The 23,080-nt window shown below is 33.1% G+C and overlaps 1 protein-coding gene across 3 annotated transcripts in view; it reads right to left on the bottom strand.

The window, feature by feature from the left end:
* The window catches only part of EPHA3 (EPH receptor A3), a 211,484-nt gene that overhangs the window by 39,426 nt on the left and 148,978 nt on the right, over window positions 1–23,080 (bottom strand). For 2 of the 3 annotated variants that reach the window (XM_034413524.3, XM_034413541.3), the window contains exons 6-9: window positions 9,836–9,960; window positions 6,943–7,105; window positions 3,276–3,378; window positions 2,442–2,509 (exon numbers count right to left, since the gene is read on the bottom strand). In XM_034413524.3, coding sequence (XP_034269415.1) covers window positions 2,442–2,509; window positions 3,276–3,378; window positions 6,943–7,105; window positions 9,836–9,960 — 459 coding nt within the window. The remainder of the gene's footprint in view (window positions 1–2,441; window positions 2,510–3,275; window positions 3,379–6,942; window positions 7,106–9,835; window positions 9,961–23,080) is intronic. The other variant, XM_034413534.3, reaches the window with a different exon arrangement.

Genomic DNA, 23,080 nt, shown 5'->3' with positions numbered 1-23,080 from the left:
ATTAAACCACCAGAATTTATCTTTTTAGAAACAAGTTTTCCATCCTGGCAAGAAACAAACTTTGTTAGTAAATCATAAATTGTGCTATGTATATGTAGGAACACACACACACACAGACACTTGAAAAATATTGCAAAACAAAATAAAAATACTATTATCAAAATAATTTGTTTTTCAGCAAAAAAGAGGGATTTTTCAGTACAGTATGAATTTTGTTATGAAGACTTTTAAAATGTAGTATCAGTTTTGAAATCTAATTGAATATGAATAATTAAGATGTTGTGAAGTGAGGTACATTTTATTAAGTGGGTAGCTTAAGCCCAGATTGCTATTCATTATTGTGCTCTCTTAAGTATCTTACTTAAGCATAGCTTACATGTCTTCATTAAAGAAAGCATGCTGTTACTGTAAAGACTCCAGATATAAACAATTTGAAGTTTCAGTCACTTTAACAGTTGTGTTTGGGTTTAGCCTTTAATTATTAGAATGACAAATAAATTATAATACATAAAATGAATTTTGCTTGTAGACAATCATATTTAAAGCACTTCTATTTTCTTTTTGTGACTTTAGATTAGGAATAAAAGAGCACCAAGTAAAATGTATAATATAGGGAAGATATGTTGCATTGATAAATGAGAAGTTCCTTAAGTTAAAAAAATTAGAATTATATAGATAGAATTATATAGTCCCTTTTTCCCAACCATTTGCTCTTAGAAGGAAATACCAACCATATTTCTTTGCAAGCATTAATTCTGATTTAAATGACTTTCATCCTAATTCAAGACAAAAGGTGTGCAAAAGAAATTTCAAATCATACCTAAAAATACCCTCTTTTTCACCCACACCCCTAGCTTTATATAGCACATCTGTTTGGATCAGTTACTATCAGCAGTTTAAAAGAAGATTTTTCATACAGTAATAAGTATAGGTTCATCTAAAGACATATAGTCCTTCCATTAACAGAGTTTCAAAATGTAATAGTATTTTCACACTGTTCACAAGATGGAATTACTAAAATGTTTGTTGTTTTACAAGATTAAATTTCATATATATAATTATTATTATAATTATTATAATATTATAATATTATATATATATATATATATATATAAATTATATATTATTATTATTATAATTATTATTATAATTTGTTATTGGAAGTACTAATAAACATTGCATAGTGCCAACTGAACAAATCTGCTCAATTTTCAATAATGTCAGAAATAGTTTAAGAAGTTAGCAGAGAGTAATGGTGAATGAAGGTACCGGTATTATTTTATTATTCTGTAAGCAATATATTTTTCTTCATTCTAAAACTCATGATATTACAAATATTACTAAACCAAAGGTTTCATACAAAACTATTTTGTTTTCACTGAAAAATAATTCTGAGAGTTGATTAAAAAAAGAATTGGATATATCTCTGTGGAGCTTCTTAGTCCATGTCATAGTTGTCTCAAAGGTGCTTTTTCAAAAGACAACTGGATTGTTGTTTTTTTCCCCTGAGGAAGAGGAAGAAGATGTTTTGCTTCACATCCAAGAAGCTTCTGGCAGAATGGTGGGGGTAATGGAAGGGTTAGTTCTGACAGGATAGGGAACATTTGGAAGCACCATATTTCTTTGCAGTCGTCTGGTCTTTTTCTTCCTCAGGGAAAAAAATACATTTGAGCAATGGTGGAATTCAAAAAATTTTACTACCGGTTCTGTGGGTGTGGCTTGGTGCGTATGGCAGAGTAAGGATACTATAAAATATCCTTCCCTCCCCACTCCAGGGGAAGGTTACTGCAAAATCTCCATTTCCTCCTGATCAGCTGGGACTCGGGAGGCAGAGAATAGATGGGGGCGGGGCCAGTCAGAGGTGGTGTTTACCGGTTTTCCGAAGAACTCAAAATTTCTGCTACTGGTTCTCCAAAACTGGTCAGAACCTGCTGAATACCACCTCTGCCTTTGAGACAAGAATAGGATATGTTAAACTGACTATCACAAGGAAGAATAAAAAAATACTTTGCCTACTTTGATAAATGGTACCACTTATCATTCATGTCCCAAAGTATATAGTAAACTACTGCTGTGCTAGAGTGAACTGATCCCTATATTTAACCTATAGCAAAGAGAATGGCAAATAGCATTAAAACTAAGGGTTGTTCTTATGTTCATTATTGCAGAGGTAATCATCTCCTATGATTTTATCTAAAGTGTGCTACAACGGGCTTAAATATTGGTAAAGAACATGATTTTATTGATGATTCCAACTCTGAAATATGATGCTATTGCAGAATGGGACAAATTTGAATATAAAGAAAATTTGTCCTTTAATTTGTTTGTATATCCAGATATCTATAGCTACCAAACTTTGCACTACACGATTGCTAAAATGTAAATTTAGAATACATATGAATTTGATTAAGTCAGTAATTGGCACAACTTTTGTAACTTACAATGGCCATTACCAAAATACAGCCTCTTCTCATCAGAGCCATGTTTTGATTTATTATGTCCGCAGAATCTAAAAGCAGTAACATATAAGAATATTAGAAAAGTAACATGTTATAGACAGTTATGTATGTAAATTTATGTGCAACACAAATATACACATGAACAACTTCAGGAGGAAATATTTTCTCTAAATATCTTAACATTTATAGTCTATGATCCCTACAAAGCTGAGGTAAAATTATGGGAGTATAAGAAGTAACATATTGATTTTTCATTCATCTAGTTTTCTGCACAATTGTCTATAAATAGTTGTTTTTAACTAGTTTAATAGAGCTGCTATAGTTAACAGGCCATGTTATCTATTCCTCTATAACTTTTGGCACAGAACATAGCTATAAAGACTAGATCATTGTATTTCTAATTGTGTCAATCTTTCATTATGTACATTCATAAAACTCTTTTATATATTTCTGTAATTAACTTTAAAAAATATACTTTAAATGTCTATTTTGAATGTATTAAAGTATAAATTTCAAATATTTTTCAATATATGTGTATACATTTGTAATATCTTAAAATACATTTTTACATGCTTTGGGTATCAATTTTGAAGTGAGAACTGCAGAGCAAAATTCAAAGAAATATGAAACCCAAAGGATAACCACAGCCAAACTTGCACATTAGTCCAGGAAGTACGAATCAGATCAATTTGCCTTGAAACGCATACCAAATTAAATCCTTGAGTATCCTTGACAGTATCTTGGTGACAGTGCTTATCATTCTACTGCAGGCTTTAAGAAATAAAATCCAATGTGTAAAAGGAATGAGGAACTAACCTCCCAATCAAAATGTAAACCACAATTGTGAGCAGAATAATTGCTACAGCAGCTGAAACAGCAATCATTACAACCTGGCTATTTTCACTGGAGATGGAGAAAGCTAAAAGTGAAAAAGAAAAAGAAAAAAAAAATGAGAAGGATTGAAACAAAATGCAGTAAATGCAACACTGGTGGTAACTGGAGGAAATTTAAAATGTTATTGCCATTTTAGCTTACAAAAGAATTGTTACCCGTTTTCTCCCTCTTTACCTTTAGAAAAACTTTTATAGATATTAAAATAAATTATATGATTGCCAAGAAAAAAGAAAGATTAAAAAAAGCAATATTTGCTATACTGCTGAGAAATGCAAGGTTCATTTGTACAACAGAGTTTCCTGGCTCGGCAACCTTGTTATGCTGAAATTTAAGTTGGGCTAACTTTTAGGACACAGGAACCAGAAAAAGGCATTTTTAAACACCATTTAATTCAACATGCAAGAATTCAAATCCCTTTTTTCCCATAGAGCCCACTTCCCCTTTCTCCTTGAAAGTAAGGACAGAGTGACTAGGGAATGCAACTCTAGTAACATAAAAGTATTGTTTTACTTTCAGAATATTATCCATTTCCACCACAGAAAAGAAATATTTCCTTCCAAGACACCAGCGTTAGAAAGCAAATATGACTTTTTCATGTAGGCACGATGTAGGCAAGAAGGTTTAGTAAATTTAAAAAATGATCAGGTTAAAAAAAAACTTTCTTCCTTTAACAAAAGAAGCAGGTTTCAAGAACAGAATGATTTTATAGTAATAGCGAGAAGATATTTTCTTAGAAGTGGTGTTTTATAACTGAAATAAGACGTCTTTTCATGAAAAGGACACCTTTGGCTATCAGGCATGAAGATAATTATACATTTTTTTTACTAAGGCTAAAATTAATAGATGTCATAGATGTGTTTTTTTAAAGGTCAAATTGGGTATGATATAAACAGAATAAGGATTTATAGGACATTTCTCCTTAATAAAATATGTAGTTCATCTATAAAACTCAAAGAAGTTTTGTGTTAATTCAGTTCCTACAATAAATAAATAAACCTGTGTGTATGCTGGTCATCTTTTGAATTATCATGCTGAAATAATATCAAATATAAAAGGTATTTAATAATGTTAATCTTGACTGGATCATATTCACATTTTCAAGCACAAGCTTTTATAATTTTTTTTAAAAAATTCAGTTATCCAAATTCAATTTATTATGGAAAAGTAATTTATTGCAATCTGTTCTCAACTAATATTAGAATAAAAAAAATATTCTATATGTAACACAAAGCTGTTGTCATCTTTATTCTATTACTTTCACAGTTATTCACACATTTTTATTTCATATGACAAAATGTATGAATATATTTCTTCTCCTTGTTCTCCCATCAACTAAGTTAAAAAAGATTTTAATATATCTGCATATTTTGCCATTTATTCCATAGTCTAAAGTCACTGAAAAAAAATAATTTGTTGAGTAAAAGAGCAACTCTAGCTACTTTATAGAAAGTGAAGAATTTTTTTAAAATATACAAATCTTCAAAGTATAAATATTTCAAATGTGAATGGCTTGAAATAGCAATTAGTTGAAACTCAAACGTGAGTCAGTAGTGTGATATGGTTACCGTATTTTTCAGAATATAAGACGCACCTTTCCCCCCCAAAAAGAGGGTGAAAATCTGGGTGTGTCTTATACTCCGAATGTAGCCCCGGTGATCAGCCTCACAAATGGAGATTTCAGAGGCTGAAAGAAGTCTCTGAGAAGCTTCAGAAAAAAAGCTTCAGAAAGGCTTTTATCTAAAATAATATGGCAAGCAACAAAAGAAGAATCAGTAAAGATTCTAACCAAACTATGTTAACAAATCTGGAGAATGACACAATAACCAACAGATCGGAAGAGATTAATCTACATATCAATACCAAAGAAAGGAGATTGAACAGAGTACAGATACTCTTTCAGAATAAAAGCCTCTGAAAGAAGCTTCAGAAAAAAAGCCTTTTTTTTCTGAAGCTTGTTTCGGAGCTTTCAAAGGCAGAAAAAAGTTTTTTCTTGAAACAGTTTCAGAAGATTCAGAGGCAGAAAATAAGGAAGGCACAGAGCTCACAACCAAAGAACCTGTTACTAAAATTCACCTCTGGAAAAAGCTGATTGGGGGTATTCCGGAAGGCCAATCCACCCACCAATCAGCTTTTTTCTTATTTTCCTCCCTAAAAACTAAGATGTGTCTTATACTCCGGTGAGTCTTATACTCCAAAAAATATGGTACATAAAAACATAAAGATTGCATTAGCAGAAGAATATTTTTCAATTTTTGGATATAATAGATTTTTTTTATTCTGAATAGATGCTTTTTTTGGTCAGACTGCTTCTTGAATACTGTGTCCAGTTCTGGGCACCACACTGTAAACAAAAGAAACCAAAACAGATTCGAATTTCCAACATAAAAGGAATTAACACTCTTCAAAAAATGTCATGAAACTCAAGGCAGATTCTTTGTCCTTTTGCAGAAAGCATGTTTCAAGGACATAAATCTAAAACATGACAATTTATTTAGATGCTCTCAGATACGAGAAAAAATTGGCACATTAAATAAGGAAAACCTCGCTGACACTATCGAATGGAGTACGAAAATTGTAGTATATGTAGGAATGGAAAAATTAATAATTTTATTAATACATTAATATAATTAATTTCATAATATAAGTCCAACCAAATATAATCAAGAACATCTCCCATATATACTGTACTACAGAGTAGGCCAAATGTAGACATTTGGGATATGTTTTTTTTAAGGAAGAAAGTTATGATAGGTAAAAACATTAATATAAATATTCAAAGTAATTTTTAATGTAAAGTATAAATATCTAGGTTGTGATTAACAGTTGTGGAAATAAATAAATGGGAAAGGGAGTTAACCATTAAGTTTTACCATAATGTTTTCATTTATGACTGGAAACTATTATTTGACAGAGCCTGTAAAATTATTAAAGAAGAAAAATATAAGTAAGAATATGTTAGATATATAAGTGCCACTTGAAAATCTGGAATTAGAAAAAACTGATGAATTCACTAATTAACTTCAACTAAATGGAAAGGTTCTCTCCCAAATGTGATTTTACTTTGAGAAAACAATATTGAACAGTTTTGGGAAAGAAAAGGATACAGGAATCTACTTCCAGCTGACTGAAATAAAAATCTTTTTATATATAACCCACTAGCACTGCAATAAACCAGAAAAATTACTGAAACAAATGTACCACGATGTGGCTTTTAAATACTTAGAAAGAAAGAAAGAGTTCAGAAGTTTAGACTTCACAAGTTCACTTAACAAGACCAGATTATGACACTGCAGATACTTGATATTTCTCTCTAGCATCAGTTCCACCTAGTGCAAGATTCATTGAATTCTGGAAAAATAAATAAGATGTGACAGGAGAAAGTACAGCATTTCATGATATATTTCTCAAAACACGTTTTAAGAATAATGACAAAATATAGAATTTATATAATGTTATCCAGAAAGCCAGATCATAAATATAAAATAATATTTGCTGAACTATGGACAATATGAAACTAGTCAGCCATATAATTTTGAAGTTGTGCAGGAAAACATTTAAAATCAATTTTTTTTTTTTTGCAAATACTTACAGTCTGGACTGGTTTCAAACTCAAATTTGCGGCTGTTGGTGCCATATCCTGCAGCAGTTCGGGCTCTGATTTGGAAAACATAAGTGGTATCTGGCTTAAGGCCATTAATAGTAACATTCATAGTTTTTGCTCTCAGAATGGTGTAGCTTGTCTCTTGTTCCTGCTTTAGAAAAAGAAATGGGCCTCATTAAAACCCAGGTAGTCAAACCTGGTTGCCACAATGAATGAGTTTATTTCATTTTCGTAGCAGTTCCCATTCCATATTATTCCAGCTGTGCAAACAGCATTTTTGAGTGCAAGTTAATTGTATTCATTGTACATTTTATCTTCTGTAACCAGAATGGCTAAAGAGATTTTGTGTTTGATATAATCATAGATGCCTTTTCTGAGAATTGTTTTGGTGTATTAAGATTTTTCAATAGAGCGCAATCAATCTTTTTTTATCTTACCTCTTCAAATACATTGTATGATTAGACCCTAGAGAAGGAAGTTCGATTTCAATCCTAGAACCTTTTTTTGTCTTCAAAAGAAGAACTACAATAAAGTTGAAAATATGTACAATATCGTCCCAGATATTTCCATTTCAAATCTGATCTCTACTGTTTTACACCTTGGGAGAAAAATATCTCCTTTTTTTCTTCATGCTTTTTACATGCTATTTGTAAGAAATCATGTCTGATGTTTTGTAAAAATGGGGCCCCTTTTTGAAAATAAGTACATCACTGGTGTCGTGGCTTTTAATAAAAAGGTAAACATTAAGAAACTTATGGACCAACAGCATTAGTGGGATAGGTGTGCATTTAGAGGAGTGGCGCAGAGGAAATGAAGACTGTCTCAGATCAAATTTGCTTCTTGTTTCCAATCTGAGATATGAATAAAACATGCAGGAGTTCCTGGTAATTTGAGTTTGGCTCTCAGCTTTAGCACTAAATTAGTCTGGTTACTGCATTTTAAGATAAGCTAATAATGTAACTTGGATACCTCTTTCATTATACTTAGATATTACTGCTAAAATTTCATTTATGTTAGAAATTATGTAGATCAGAGATTATCTCATTTATGATTTGTCTGGACTCAGGTGCTGGGTAATATGTATGCAGATGCTGTGTATTTTATTGTCCGTGACCAAGTTTCAACATCTTAAAATGGTAAGTTTTTCTCCTACTACTGAAAGGAGGAAATATTCTGAATAGTACTGCTGCACATATGGACCTAGGAATAATTCAGCTTCTGTCATTCATTTTAACATTTCAGTGCTATAGCTGACATTAATGAAAGTTATAAGACTACGATGCAACTCTATGTATGTATGAGGACCCAGTTTGTGGGGCCAATAAACTGACTTTGTATAAATATACAAAAGTATGAAGGCTATTGCTTAACGCATTGTAAGCCGCCCTGAGTCTCTGGAGAAGGGCGGCATATAAATCAAATTAAAAAAAAATGTACCTCAGCTTAACATATACAATATTACTGCCTAAACAGTGAATATTACACTTCATAGATTCCCATCCATACAACTCCAACATGGCATAATATTATGGAATTCCGAGTAAAGAGGTTTTTTTAGAGTTGAAGTAATGCTATATAAGAGTCCTGGTGGCGCAGCAGACTAAAGCACTGTTATTAACATCAGCTGCCTGAAATTACTGCAAGTTCAAATCTCACCAGGCTCAAGGTTGACTCAGCCTTCCATCCTTTCTAAGGTAGGTAAAATGAGGACCCAGATTGTGGGGGCAATAAGCTGACTTTGTATAAAATATACAAAAGTATGAAGGCTATTGCTTAACACATTATATGCCGCCCTGAGGGTGGCATATAAATCAAATAAAAAAAAGTTACTTTCTTTTGTCATAAGGTGTATATGCATTACAGGTACTTACAGGTAGTTGACTTACAGGTAGTTCTTGATTTATGACTGTCACAGAGCTCACTCATTATAATCATTATAATCATAAATTGTGATGATCATAAAACAGGCCATCATAAAACTGGTGACCAATCCAGTTTTATGATTGTGACAGTCAAGCAAGTTAAATAAAATATAATGCAATATAACTGCTACATTTTGCAAGATGGTTAATGCAACTGATTACAGTTGCAAATAGCTAATGTAACACTATTAAAGTATTAATACTTCATACATCTAGTATAACATACATTATGTCACATATGTAATCCAGACATAGTTCATTATAAATGGTTGAGGATAGCAGGAAAAGGAAAACATCCCTACATTATATAAGAAAACTGACAATAACATTTTAAATTTTAATTTGTCCTTGCCAAATTTTTCATTTTGTGACTCTACCTAGAACTCATTTCAAACTTTTACATTTCAAACCAAGAGGATGACCTTTACAAATGTTAATTACTTCCTAGCAGGAAGTGAGAATAGGGAATGGAATTTCTGATATATGGAAAAGTCAGCATTGTTTGTCACTGGCTTTCCTGCAAAACTAGAACTAAGACATCGGAATATTTTGGATGTATTTTTGCCTTGCATACTTACAAAAATTTTACAAAATCCTGATTAATATAAAATACATGATCTAATCTTATTTATGTTATGTTCTTCATAAAGAAAACCTTAAAGAAACCTTACCATAAAGAAAAATTAGATGCTTGTATTCTTAAACCAAGATAACATCTTCATTTATATTAAAATACAACCTTTAAAATATTATGGTAAAATATTAAAGCTGCTTACTTCAGATATACCTTAATATGAGCACTACTACAATGCAAATGTCATTCTATGTTTTGCTCACACTGTGGGAAAGCTACTATATGGACCATGAGCACATTTAAACTGTATTTCACTTTCATGTTTACTTATCTTTATTCAAACTAGATTTGACTTTTCCCTGTCCCTTTGGTGTTGTCTTCTCACCTTTTCATAGTACTTGACTTCATAATCCAAGATGATCCCATTCGGGTGTTCAGGTTCTTGCCAAGACAGAGAGACGCTATTTCTAGAAGTCCGGTCCTTTCTGATTGTTGTAATAGGCGATGGAGCTAGAAGAAGAAAAAAGAAAGGGTGGTTAAGCAAAGAAAACAAATGCACGAAGCCTTGCAAAGAATAGGAGATTTGATTTAAATAGATCCTGAGTATAAACCTGGACTTGGATCAACCCTCAATAGCTGGATGGTAGACTTCTTATTCAAGCCTTGAAGCAGGATAGCCTGAAGGAAAATAAGTTAGACTTATTCTTGCTAGTACCATAGTGGTGAATGAGCAGATGTTTATAATCTGCTACCATAATGTAAGCAATGAAATTCAGTTGCTATATTAAAATGTGAAGCCAAAAGGGAGAGTTTTGTCTATTCATTAGAATCTGTGCTATTATTACTGAAATCTGCAGCTCATTGATAATGTTCCTCCTGTCAGATATACAATGTAACGGAATACATTATGGACAAAATCCCAAGAGGTCCATTGTTAGTAATAATCATTATGGCAACTTGAAAGCTTTGCAAGTTCGGAAACTTGACACATCAGTGTGCTGTTAAATGTCTTATTTTTGGTGACATTTTCCATGTTTTCCCCCATATCTCACTCTGATTAATAAATTTCTCCCACATTTTTTAATAATTTTCTATGAAGCTCAGTTAAAGACAACTATTTCAGAATGTTCACAGCCACACATGCGCAAACACACACACAACAGAGAAAGAGTGAGAGAGAGAAAAAGGAAGGTAGGGAGAGAGAGAGACTAAAAATAAGGTTATTTGTGTATGATGATGGGAAACAGAAATTTGTTAGATATAAATAATCAAATGATTTTTAAAAAAAAATACATTCAAATTATTATTAAAAGTCTTTACTGTCTATTGACCAGAATGCATTATGATTATATTAAATCACTTTAATTTCATTGAGTGTTATAAAATAGAAAAATTCCAATTCAATGTATAAATTATATGTGCAACCTGATGTTTATAAACATTCACAAATACACACACACACACACCCCTAATACTATGAGTCCTGGAAAAAGAGTGAAGACTGAGCAATAAAGAAGATTTAAACATATTGATTTATAACAACTTTAATTGTTATAAACCAAATATTGAATCAGTCTACTTTATCCAAATCTATCTGACAAAAAGGTTCTATGTATTAATTAGTTTTTAAATTTTTATTTTTATTGCATTGTTTTCTGAAAAACAGCTTTTAACAGCTTTGCCATCACAACGAAATAAAAGATGATAAACTAATGTTGAGTGAATGAGGTATGAGATTTTGTTGAGTTCCTTCAATTACAGGATGCCAAGACATGTTTAAGATACACAGAAGCACATACATCATTCAACCACATCTCTTTTAACCTGCTTAGCTTTCCTCTTTGAATTAAATCCCAAGGAAAGATATCATAGTGCAGTCCTATGTGTTTCCCCCTCCCCCCATGACCAGCCATGGGGATTGTAGAGTTGATGAAAAATTCCAAAGTATGTTCCAGCAAATCTGGAAAATTTTGAAAAGGGATCTTCCAAACTGCTAATTCTAAAAATTTCCAAAAATGTACTTCCATCACCACCTATTATACTATTCACTTTGGGGTATATTACGCAAAGAACAAAAAAGTATAAAGCAGAAAAAAATCGAAAAGAGATAATATTTAGTAGTGGGTTCCACTTACCTTCGCTACTGTTCAGAGCTGTGAGCGCACATGTGTGTACTCGCTTTGCTCATGCAGGGCGCTTCTGCACATGCGCAGAACCTTCTACACATGCACAGAGTGTTCATGATGACATGCAGGTGGGTGGGCAGAGCCTCCGCCACCGCAACTACCGGTTCGCTCAAACTGGGGCGAACTAGTAGAAACCCACCACTGCTAATACTGTATACTTGAAAAGGTACTTTCATCAAATAGTGTTAATATTTTAAATAATAAGGTAATACCAACACATATTAACAGTTAATGTAGTGTAGTTAAAGGCATTGGGGCTTGAAAGCACGACAGTGTGACTCAAGTCCTGCCTTAGGTACTAAATAACAGGGACTTTGGATCAGTCACTCTCTCTCGGCCATAGAAAAAGGCAATTGCAAACCACTTCAGAAATCTTGCCAAGAAAACGGCAGAAACTCATCAAAGCAGTTGCCAAGAGTGTAGCTATATATTAAAATAGAAACATTGCTTCACAGGAAAAGACAGTTTTCAGAAAATGAAGAGTTAGGTTTCAGCACAGAATGTATAACGTAGCTTAATGGCTCAAAGTGAGAGTTATAGGGTAGCTGGTCAGCTGGAGGCTGAGTTATGGATTGCTGCGATGTGGGAAAAGATGTAAAAGATGCAGCACATAGTACATGGACTAGTAAGATCATAATATCATGACTTCTATTTTTATTTACAGATTTAATTAAGAGCTTGGAACTATATTAGTAAATTAGTTAATAAGCTGAAGTGGTTAAGAAAAATACTGCACTAATTCAAGGGAAGGTTGAAAGAACTGGTATTTATAGGAGAAACTCATTCTTCCATAAACAACCTCCCAATACATGATTCTTGAGAAGAACCACAAGATATTAATTGCTTAGGACTTCTGCCATTGATAGGGTGATGCAGAAAAGTTCAGTGGCATCCACCACATTAGAAAAAAAAGGAAACAGTGCTTAAATACTACTTTTTATTCATAAACATAATTAGTTTTCTATGTACATTTGTTCAATCTTTTGGGAACCTCTGGTAGCTGGAAAATAAGACTTAAGGGTCTATTCCTAAGTAGAGCATATGTACATAAGAAAAATAGTATTCACCTAATTGTAGCTTTGGGGACTTATCTTTGAACAAAGTTCCCATAATTCAGCAAAGTATCATAATATAAAGAGCTTAAGGTAAGATTCTTTGAAAATGGTTCTATAACTCTGTTAGCAAAACGATTTAAATAATATTTTATCACCTGAGGAATAAATTTCATACGCATGACTCTGGTGTGGGTTTTTTTTAAATACATTTATTATTGTTGCTATTGTTAGTGTTTCTAAGAACTGAATTCACATATTTACTAAAGCAGATTGTAAGTTTTTTTAAAAAAATAAAAATATTAAAATACAACTAATAATTCAGTGTCATGTCTTTTATATCCTAGTAAATCATTTGATGGCTCTTTAATTCATTCTTATTGTCTCTGTTATTTCATTAAAAAATGAAAAAAAAACCCAAGTATGTCTGTTAAGATAACCTTCATAAATATTTATGACTAATTAAAAGTAATTATTTCCTACCACCTTTTCTAATTATTTAAAATGAATCAATAGCATACTGATAACATCAGATTAATCTTAAATATTATTAATCATAATAATTCTGGAAAAAAGAGATTTTTCATATTTTGTTAAATTACTTAAGTTTCTTTGCAACCTACCAAAAATGTGAATGGACCAATAATAAATTTATCAGAAATGAATTTTCAGAGCTGCTTTACTTTACAAATTTTTGAAGAAGCAGCACCACTACAAACAGGCATATTTCACGGCAGCATGTTTATAACAGAAAGCTTTTTCCATTTTTACTGAAAACATGAAAGAAGTGGCTCATCTTCAGACATCAGCTTAAAAGGTGATTTGGAAAACCACTGACTAATTGGAAAAATCATAAATGAAACATTGACTTTAATGATCAAGATGAAGAATGCCTTTACCCACACAGCCTGAAAACCTGTAGTTATACAACTTGTTCATGAAATAAAAATTAAGTTCAGTCTCCCATTGCTGTTTTGGTTTCTTTCTTTTGCCTAGCCCCATCTGCACTGAACTTGTTTAAAGGTAAAGGTTCCCCTCACACATATGAAGAATGGTTGCAGGAATTGGGTATGGCCAGTCTAGGGAAATGAAGGAGTAGGGGGGAAATGATAGCAGCATTCCAGTATTTGAAGGGCTGCCACAAAGAAGGGGTCAATTTATTTTGCAAAGCACCAGAAGGCAAGACAAGAAACAATGGATGGAAACTAATCAAAGAGAGAAGTAACCTGAAATTAAGGAAAAATTTCCTAACAGTGAGAACAATTAACCAGTGGAACAGCTTGCCTTCAGAAATTGTAGGAGCTTCATCACTGGAGGTTTTTAAGAAAAGACTGAACAGCCACCTATCTGAAATGTTATAGGGTCTCATGCTTGAGCAGGGGATTGGACTAGAAGACCTTCAAGGTCCCTTCTAGCTCTATTCTGATTAAAATATGTCTGAATAGTTCTAGTAGCAAATGAATCCATCTGGATTCAGGGATTCAGGAAATCACATGAATATGGAAATTCTGTTCCCATATTTTCTATGGTAAGAAATAAGCTCAGTGAATTTAGACCAAATAAAGATGAGGCATTTCCAAAGCAAAAACAAACAAATGAAAAACAAGCAAACTATTGTGGGTTCCATAAATCTGGAATTTGTCACATATGGCATCATCCTTATCAGAGGGGGTATTCAGCAGGTTCTGACCAGTTCCGGAGAACCGGTAGCAGAAATTTTGAAATAGTTCGGAGAACCGGTAAATACCACTTCTGACTGGCCATCTATTCTCTGTCCCCGAGTCCCAGCTGATTGGGAGGAAATGGAGATTTTACAGTACCCTTCCCCTGCCATGCCCACCAAGCCATGCCCACCAAGCCATGCCACACCCACCAAGCCATGCCCATAGAACTGGTAGTAAAAAAATTTGAATACCACCACTGATCTGTTACATAGGTTGTTAAACCTATGCTGCTTCTCTCTCATTTTGAACTATTTGTCTCAATGGTACCTTGTCTTCTTTCACCAACTATTACTCTCTCTGGGGAAATTGACAGTGTGAAGTGGAAGAAGATTTAAGCTTCTGTAACCCAGGTACAGATATTCTAAATCAGAATTCTATATACTGACAATACTAATACTGTTTTTAAGTTCAACAACTTAAAGATATAGGTAAAATTATCTCAGAATAAGACAAACTAGCATATGTCTCCTTTAGTGTTATGGATAGTATATTAATAGGGAAGTGAAGGAATAAGTAGGTGACAATTAAGATTTGCTTAGGTTGAAAGGGAGTTGTTAAACTGTCAGTCAAGCCTGGGACTATCTGAATCCAGTAACTGGTATGCAGTTTCAAAAATAGCCACAGCTGACCTCATTTCCCAACAGATCTAGGCTTATTTTTCTATGTATGCATATCAGTAATGGGTTTCAATTTCAGCCGCTACTGGTTCACTCGGGAGGGCACACGCAATGCAGGTGCAGAGACATCTGGGTGGATGGGCAGAGCCTCCTGCCACCGCCGCTACCAGTTCGCCCGATCCGGGTGAACTGGTAGCAACCCACCACTGGTGCGTATCTTGCGAGCTATTTGTCTTTCTGTTCAGTTTACTGCATTCTTATAAATACAAGCTTAGAAAAAAGATACACTTTATATACATGTTTTAAGCATAAGGGTGAGAAATTACTGAAGGATAGAATGATAAGAGATTATGTGTATTCCACAGAGTGTTTGATAGTATCATAAATGGATCTTAGGAAAAACAAAAGAATTTGATGCTTCAGATTCTCATACATTACATGAGTTTTATGGAAAGTCCTGAAAAAGTCTATCTAAATTCAGTTTCTATGTTAGCATTGTTTGTTCTATTTTCTCATCAACATTTTTGTCGTTTCTGTGAATTTTATAAGTTGCATTCCATGCAGATACTCTTCAGTCTGTTGCTAGTTCTTTTATTGTTGTTGTTGTTTTATATCTCCTTTAACATTTTTATTGAGTTATAAAGTATTATAAAATACAAAATACAAAGTAAACAGAAAAGCAGGTGGGAGGGGAAAGAGAAGTAAGGAAATATAAGAAAGAAAAAGAAAAAAGCATTGACTTCCCACTCTCTCTGCTACAGTAAAATAAGTCATTAACATCAAATTACAGCTTTTTGCTTTTTCATAATAATATGAACAAGCCATTTCTATAAAGATCTATCAGTCTAATAGGTAAATTCGAAAGTCAGAATTTCATTCTTCTGCACATCAAGCACGAAGTTCAGAAGCAATATGGAAACAAAAGTACTTATATACTTTTCTTTAACCAAAGTGGTCAGTTTTGTCATTTTAACCAAATCCATCAACTTCTGCAACCATTCATCCATAGTAATCTGTTACTAGTTTTGTATTTGTTTGTCATCTGCAATAATATTTAGCAAGTAGTTTTTTGGTATTTTCTATCCTAATTATATCTTGTGGTTGTCCCCAAAACAGCAAACAAGTTATGTGCTTTTCTAAAAGTTGTAATGTTGAGGAGGAGGAGGAGAAGAGGTTGATATTTTTTAAAAAAAAAATCTTTTTTTAGGCACAAATTTGATTTTATATTGTTTTTACATTTCAACTTAAAAATCAATATTACTGAAATCCTAATAAAAGATTGTAACAAGCCACAAAAGAATACCATAGGTCCATGATGGCGAACCTGTGGCATGCGTGCCTGAAGTGGCACATGGAGCCATGTCGTCTGGCATGCACGGCATCACCTGTTCCTCTTCTAGGTTTCTGCCGCGCATGTGCATGCAACGATCGGCTGGCCTTTGTGTGTATGGAGTGGCGGAAACCAGAAGAGCTGGTCTTCCGTTTTCTGTTGTGAGCATATGTGCTGGCCAGCTGATCGGCACATGTGCATGCTAGTTTCCGGCAGTAACCGGAAACTTGCTGGCCAGAATGCATGCGCGCACCAGAAACTAGAAGTACCTTATTCGGCTCATGCATGCCCCCTGGGCAGCTCCTCTTCTGGTTGTGGCCCTGACGAATGCGTTGGAAAATGCTCCCTTTTTGGCACTTGGTGCTGCGTGCGTGCATGCTCCCTTTTTAACACTTGTTGCCGAAAAGGTTCACCATCACTGCCATAGGTACAAATCTTATTTATTCCTTCTTCAGTACTAAAACGATGCTTTTATGTTGCAATTTTGTTTTCTGTACGCAAATGTGCAAATAATTTTACAAATGGATTTTATACATTATTTTCATGAATATAATAATCTATTCTTTCAAAGCTTCTCTTTACAAGAAAATTGCAATGCAAAATGCAGGAAGAAAAATAGTGAATTTTTAAATAGGTATCAGAGTGCAATATTATACAAATTAACATTTGAATGAAAACAAATTTCTGTCCTATCCTACACCGAACATTTGCAATTTTAGCAAATGGTATTTTTTTTTACCACAAATAGTGTCTCTACTACTACATGGTAGATGCTCTCTAATCTGAAGAGCAGGGCATGTACATAGTGGTATATGCTGCAATTAATGCATGAATGTCCAATGAAGTTGGAAACAATCACCATCAGATGTTAGGGTATGTTCATATAAATATTTTTGTTCTTCTTTTTGGACAATGAATATGGACATTTATGATTCCAAGGAATAACTCCTTAAGATCCACCTACTATAAATTACAGTTTGTCAAAGGAAGAAATTATATGAAGTTGTTCATATATTTATCTGGTTTGATACTTTTAGATCCTTGCTTCTGCAATTTGATAAGTACTGATTAGTTTTACTGTTTAAGAGTAAAGACTGATTTCTGAAATAAATATGAAAATTCTTACTTCGTATTTCTTTAGATATATAACCAATAGGTACTTTTTTCTGCTATTTTTAATTTTTCCTCCTCCTATTTTTCCACAATTCTTGTTCTTTTGCATTTGAATTTATACAGTTCACACATTCCTACATTGTTTGCACTTTAACACTTTTTATAAAAATAACATTTTCTCTTACAATATGTATTTAATTTGTTTTACATCCTAAAGGCAATATGAGTGAACCTGAAAAAAGGTTTTCCATTCCAAATAAATATCTGCATGTCCAGAATCATGCTATTTGTTTTAATCCCCTCATAACTGGAACAATTTTAATAGTTATGGTTTTTTTTATTTTTTCCTGAATTATTGTCAAGAAACTATTGAAACTGATTTAAAAAATGAATTGTCTATTATTTCTCAGCCTTGATTTTCTGTACAAAATAATGTATTAAATATATTGCAGAAAGCTGCAGCAAAGAATATATCTTATTTTCCCCCTACTCTTTATTTTTAATCCAATATTTGCTACCCCAGAATACTCCTAATTAGTACCAGGGTACTATAAATACTATAAAAGATATAGTATTATATTTAGTACAGCGCTACCATTTTCCCCAAATCAAGGTATACCTATAAGCCCAACAAAATTCACTTAAAGAATGTATGGATCTTTAAAACAGCAACCTAAATGTAATGCAGCTACTAAGTTAATATTGGCAAGGGAATCAGGCAAATCTGCATATCAGCTTGTCAGAGAAACACAGCTGTCCATCTTTTTCTGTGTCAGATTCATAATTAGCACCTTGCCTCTAGGGATTGTGAATGTTATATAAATCTCTTGCGGCAGCCAGTGACCCTTCCTAAGCAGGGTTGATTGGTGTTATTAGATAACATCTGTGTGAAAACATATTATTGTGAACTGAGATGAGCTTGTTCCTTTCAGCATGGTTGATAACTGCAGTTCAATAAGCCTTTCCCTTAACAATAAAATGAAGAGCCAACTGATTCCAACTTATCCTATGAGCTTTTAAAGGCATAGTGTGATACTGTCATAATGTCACAAACGACAACAAAGCGAGTTATCTCTTTAAAGGCAATTTTCCCAGAGTCTGGGTTCAAACAGGAGGTGAGAATCAGAAATAAAGTGATGAACATAAGAATATATTTATATTCCATCTCTGTTTCTGCTTATTGATATGCCCTACACAGTGGAAAAGATTTAGAAGACTAAAACTACATGGGACACTCATATGATAATTCCTCACAGCAGTATCCCCAAACTATCTTCATCACAACCAAATCTTCCTTTCTGCAGAATGTTTTCTTGCCCACAAGTAAACATACTGCAACTGAACACATTCAATGTGATGGACAGTAGATATATGATGACAGTTGATCTGAGTTTGTTCTCAAGGGAACAAATAGATTGAGGGGGATTCTTTCAGAACATAATGATTACTTATTTATTTTTTACTATATTTTACTACATTGTTGTAGGTATTTACTAATTTTATTTTAAACCTTTTGCCAGATTTTTAAGGAAATGCAAAGAAATATAATCATTATTTATGGAAATAATGAAAATCCAGTCCATTTGTCAAACTCTTCAATCCACACAAATTTCAAAGGAGAATGGAAACATGAATTAAATCAGGGAACAAATACATCTTCAGTAATGTAGTATTAATACCATTGCATCTTTCTATTCTATCAACATTTGGAAAAATCAATTATTGACCAAAGATTTATGCAAGCTACTAATCAGAAATTATTCAAGACAATTGAATGAAATGTATGCCACCATTGAACTAGGAATAATAGCATTTATTAGTCTACAGACTTATCTGAACTATAACTCCTATCCATTATAGCATTTGGGACTATAAAGTACATAATGCCAGTTTGGAGAACTTGTTGATAATTTAGCCAAATAAATAAAATAGCATTTAATACTCAGCAATAGAGAATTTGTATTAGATTTTAACAAAATAGAAAGGGAGATACAAAATGGTAAATTTCTGCAAAAATCTACAACAGAAACCTAAATTGATGCCAATTTTATAACATAAATAGATAGTATAATAACCCACATATTCCTTAAAATTTCCAGAAAAAAAACTATTTTAAATTTTTTAAATTTTATTCTGCAATACAGATAGTTGTCCAATTTACAGTTTAGTGATCAAAGTTACAATGGTACTGAAAAAGTTGTTTTAGGACCATTTTAGGATCCTTTGCAGGATCCCCATGGTAACATAATGAAAATTTGGACACTTGGCAATTGGTTCATATTTATGATGCTTGCAGTGTCCCTGGGTCATGTGACCTACTGAGAACCAAAGCCAGATTCAAAGCCAATCATGTTACTAATTGCAGTGACTCACTTAACAACTGTGGCAAGAAAGGTCGTAAAAGGAAGCAAAACTCATTTAACAAATGTCCTGCTTAGCAACATAAATTTTGAGCTGAATTTTTATTTTAAGTTGAGGACCACCTGTAAAACTGGTAAATCCGCCAGCTGCATGAATGAAATATGAATATAATTGGTATTGTAAATGAATATTCACATAAAACTAGTGATGATCAGAATCTACAAAGAGAACAGAAAACAAGGATGAGCAGGAAAGCTAGTCTTTTATAATATAAAAGGATTTTCTTCATTTCTATTATCAGAATTAATTAATCTATCTATAAAAGAGAAAACCACTCACACCGTAATCATGAAATCTCCAGAACCGTAAAGCCTACAAACTTGAAATTTGCCACATACGTGTTCCTCTTGGCTTCTAGGTGCTCACTAAGAAAGGGTTTTTCAAAATGACCATCAGAGCATTAATATTTTCTGTGTTATGATTAACACCCTCTGATGCTAAGAAGTTATACTCCCCCTCCCCACCTGAAAAGAAATTTGTTCCATATGCACACTAAAAGCATAAGAAAGGAGTTTCACTTTCAGTTTTACTTTCACAGCAGGAAGCAGCTTTAATACAGAACACTTGAGCTAAGCCACGGCCAGGATCCTTCCTGTCTCCTTCTTGCTCACACAGCAAATACTGTTTCACTCACAACCCTCTGATGCTAAGGAGTTCTACTCCCCTCCCCACCCTAAAAGAAATCTGTTCCAAATGCAAACTACAAACAGAGGAGAGGAGTTTCATTTTCAGTTTTACTTTCACAGCAGCAACCAGGGAATAGGATAGGGGAGGCGTCTGTGGGGCAAGCCTGAGGGAGAGAAGGGAATAGGACAGGGGAGGCTTCTATGGGCAAGGCTGAGGGAGAAAAGGGGATAAGATAGGAGACGTTTCTGTGGGGCAAGGCTGAGGAAGAGAAGGAGGGATAGGATAGGATAGAATTTTTTTGGGCAAGGCTGAGAGAGCGAAGGGGAGAGGAGAGACTGATCATAACTACTCATTAATTTTCAAGCTGTAAGTGTCGATTTATCAAGCCTGACATAGTTTCGTAGTGAAGCACGGGTATCCAGCTAGTTACTTATATTACCTCTATAATTTACACTAGGTATCATTGGCATGAAGTTTTGATTAATAGCTGATTTTATTAATAAAATATCATTTAACAAAATGATATTTTATATTGCTCACTTGGCATGGAAATTATTAACCTTGCTGGTAATAACATCACCTGACTTTAGTAGTCCTTCCTTTAAGAGTAAAGAAACTAAATCAATCTAGATACTGTTTCTCACAATTTAAAACTGAAAAGGAAAAAGTACCATGCAACAATAATGCACAAGCTCTGCCAGAAGAATAATTTTATCATGAATTGCTAAATATATGAGATTGTTTATATTCCCTGTATTCAATTAATGTTATGTATTCTTAATTTGAATTAAACTAAGTCATGGTCTTTACTATTTCTTTGCCCTAAAAATACATAAGGCAGATTTAGTCAACATCTGGCTTACATATTTTGCCATAGGAAGCAATATATTGGCTAGCAAGGTCAGCCCTAAGACATGACAGAAAATAGCATGGCCTTCTATTTGTTCTTTTGTATGAAATTTCTTCAGATACTTGGAAAGTATTAGAAAGTGTCCTCCACATCATGAGCATAATATTGTACAACAAAAAAGCTTGTATCTCCCATGATAAGATACATTGGGATTCTTTACCAGAAGAATCACTCATGATGGGTATGTTATAGGCGGAAAAAATCAGATTAAATGAATTCAATCCATTGGAAATGGAAATAGCAACCAACTGTAGTAGATAATTAGACAATTGCAAGAAGGAGAAATCAACATAATACTAGAAGGTTAAGCTTTCACTCTAGAAAAGTCCAATGGCCTACTGGGAAAGAACAAGGACAAGAAACAATGACACTAGTCCTTATTATGTGGCCATTTTAAAGCCAAAAGGAAGCCCAGCTGTTGTGGATAGCAACAGGAAAGTACAATGCTGAATATCTATTAATCCTACAGTTACAGGGAATGTCAGAACCAGAAACCAAGACAAACTTAACAATGTTACAGCAGACATGTCAAGACTGAATGTTGACATTCTAGGAGTCAGTGAACTGAAATGAACTGAAACTTCATTTCACATCAAAGAAACATCAGGTCTTCTATTGTACACTAGAAAACCACAGAAAAAATGGAATTGCCATAATTATTAACAAACCTAGTGTCAAAGCTAGTGTTTCAATATATCCCCCAAAATGAAAGACTGTTCTTTGTTCGATTCAAGCCAATCAATAATGTGGTAATTCAAGTCTATGCTGTAACAGTAGAGGCAGAGGAAGCTACGGCTGAACAATTTTATGGTGATTTGTAACAGCTTGTCCACACTTTAAAATTGTCATATTAATTATAGGAAAACAGAATATTAAATTTGTAGGCACAACAAAATCTGGAATAATGGGGAAATTTGAACTTGGTGAATAAAATGAAGTAGAAGTGAGACTAATAGCATTCTGTCAAGAAAATTTAAATACCTTGTTGAATATCTTATTTAAACAAACTTAAAGATGACTTTCCTTATGGATACTGCTGGATGGAAAAAAATCAAAATTGACTACATATTGTGTAAACAAAGAAAAACAAATGCCATTCAGCCAACAAAAACAAGATCAAGTGCTGAATGTGGCAGAGATCAAAAGTTCTTTGCAAAACTATCATTTAAAGAAAATGGTAAAGCCAAATAATCAAACCAACAACTTACAGCATCAACAATATTTCATATTATTTTGAAATGATTTAATGGATTATATCTGATAGAGTACCTGAAGAATTCTAAAAATAAATTTATGATATTATTAATGAAGAATTAAACAAAAATATCCGGAAATGGAAAAAAGAAAATTAATAAATATAAACGAGTCTCTTTTCATAAATTGAAAATAGCTGAAGAAATACAGAATGCTGGAGGCAACATAAAATTGAAAACGTAACACAGGGTCAAGAAAAAGGGGAAGGAAAATTATATGTGCATAAGCAGTGTACAGAAAATGAGGGTATTTAAGAAATATATATATATATATATATATCAAGAACATTTTGTGCAAAAATGGAGATCATAGAAATATGTAAAATTATATCATCAATATCACCCTCTCCAAGAAAACAAAGGAAGAAATTGCCAAATATAAAGGTTTGATCATTAA

This window comes from Pantherophis guttatus, chromosome 5 (assembly GCF_059756535.1).
Source record: "Pantherophis guttatus breed Tessera chromosome 5, ASM5975653v1, whole genome shotgun sequence".
Lineage (NCBI taxonomy): Eukaryota > Metazoa > Chordata > Lepidosauria > Squamata > Colubridae > Pantherophis > Pantherophis guttatus.
The sequence above is the reverse complement of the archived record's forward strand: the minus strand, read 5'-3'. Positions and strand labels throughout refer to the sequence as shown.